The sequence below is a fragment of the Egretta garzetta genome, unplaced genomic scaffold, assembly GCF_000687185.1.
Source record: "Egretta garzetta isolate BGI_Z169 unplaced genomic scaffold, ASM68718v1 scaffold27, whole genome shotgun sequence".
Lineage (NCBI taxonomy): Eukaryota > Metazoa > Chordata > Aves > Pelecaniformes > Ardeidae > Egretta > Egretta garzetta.
This window is the reverse complement of record NW_009260400.1, coordinates 1658613-1660117: the sequence shown is the minus strand read 5'-3', so window position 1 is coordinate 1660117 and position 1505 is coordinate 1658613. Positions and strand designations below refer to the sequence as shown.

Below are 1505 nucleotides of genomic sequence, written 5' to 3'. Positions count from 1 at the left end.
CCCCTGCCACTGGGGGACACCAGAAGGGAAAGGGACACCCCCTAAGGACTGTGTGCCTCAGTTTCCCCAGGTTGGGGTGTGCGGCGGGGTGCTGGGCTTTGCTGCCCGGGCAGCCTGCCGCCTCCGAACCTCCCTCTTAAACTCTCTTTTCCTTCCTTTGTCCTCCCCGCCAACGTGTCCCCGTGCCCCCCGGCACCCCCCCAGCAGCGTTAGCAGTGCCAAGGGTGGCGTGGCGTGGCCCAGCGGGGCTCAGACCTGCTCACCCAGTTCCACCTATCGCTACCGCAGCCTGGCGCAGCCCCCTGCCGCCACCACCCGCCTCTCCAGCGTCTCTTCCCACGACTCCGGCTTCATCTCCCAGGACGCCGCTTACTCCAAACCGCCTTCCCCCATGCCCTCAGACATTACCAGCCAGGTACGGGGTCAGCGCCGCCCACCCCTCTGTGCCTCAGTTTCCCCTTCTGTAGAATGGATGAGTGCTGCTGGGTCCAACAGAAGGGTCTGGCGTGGAGGAGATGGGACACACACACACCCCCAGGGCGTGTTTCCAGCTGTGTTTGCATCATGGGAAATAAATATTGGGAATATTGACAGATGCTAGCCCTGCTCAGGGGCACCACGGGCCACACCGCAGAGAAACCCCATCTGTGACCCCCGCCAAGGGATGGTGCACAGGTATCCCCCACCACTCCATGCTGGGGGAACAGGGTATTTCCCAGGCACCCCAGCCCCGTAATACCCAGTTTGTGCCAGTCCCCCACCAGGCAGCATGGAGCAAAGCTCCCCCTTCACCCTGCATCCTCCCCAGAGCTGAGGATGCTCCAGGACTGCCCGGCACCCCTCAGGAGCCCAGATCCCTCATGCTGGCCCTGCCGCCCACTCCTGCTAACCTGGCATCGCCAACCCGGCGAGAGCCCCACTCCCCAAAATGTTGGCTCTGCGGGGTGAGCAGGGGGGGGAAGCATCAGGGCTGAGCATCCCCGGCTTCACCCAGCTAGCACCTCCCCGGCTCTGCAGCCCCCGCTGCTGGGTCAGATCCTGCTCGCCTTCCCGCATCCGCCACTGCGGGGCTGGGGGCCTGGGGTGCCTGGGGAAGCCCTAGGTGCTGCTCCACGCTGGGGCCACGGCTCTGCCTCTGCTTGCTAACCGGCTCTTCTCTCCCCCTCCGGCTCACGGCTTGGCCTCGCCGCACAGCAGAAGTCCTCCAGCTCGGCGTCCTCGGAGGCCTCTGAAACCTGCCAGTCGGTTAGCGAGTGCAGCTCCCCCACCTCGGTTAGTCCTTGCTCCACTGCCGGGGCACGGGCAGGTGGCGGAAAGGTGAAGCCTTCAGCAGCAGCACCCTCCTCTTCCTCTCCTCCCCTCCCTGGCACTGTCCCCCATCCCACCGGGGTTGTGTTTCACACATGGGTGTCCCCACGGATCCCCCCATCCCACCCCCTCATGGGGCAGAACATCCTGGGCAGCACCTGTGGCTCGGGGAACATGGGTGCATGCCCCTTCCCACC

The 1505-nt window shown here is 65.3% G+C and overlaps 1 protein-coding gene across 1 annotated transcript in view; it reads left to right on the top strand.

Moving 5' to 3' along the window:
* Positions 1-1505, top strand: part of MTSS2 (MTSS I-BAR domain containing 2) — a gene marked incomplete at its 3' end in the record, with an annotated part of 12130 nt that overhangs the window by 8646 nt on the left and 1979 nt on the right. Inside the window, exons 11-12 of the mRNA XM_035898800.1 lie at positions 205-415; positions 1195-1272. Coding sequence (XP_035754693.1) covers positions 205-415; positions 1195-1272 — 289 coding nt within the window. The remainder of the gene's footprint in view (positions 1-204; positions 416-1194; positions 1273-1505) is intronic.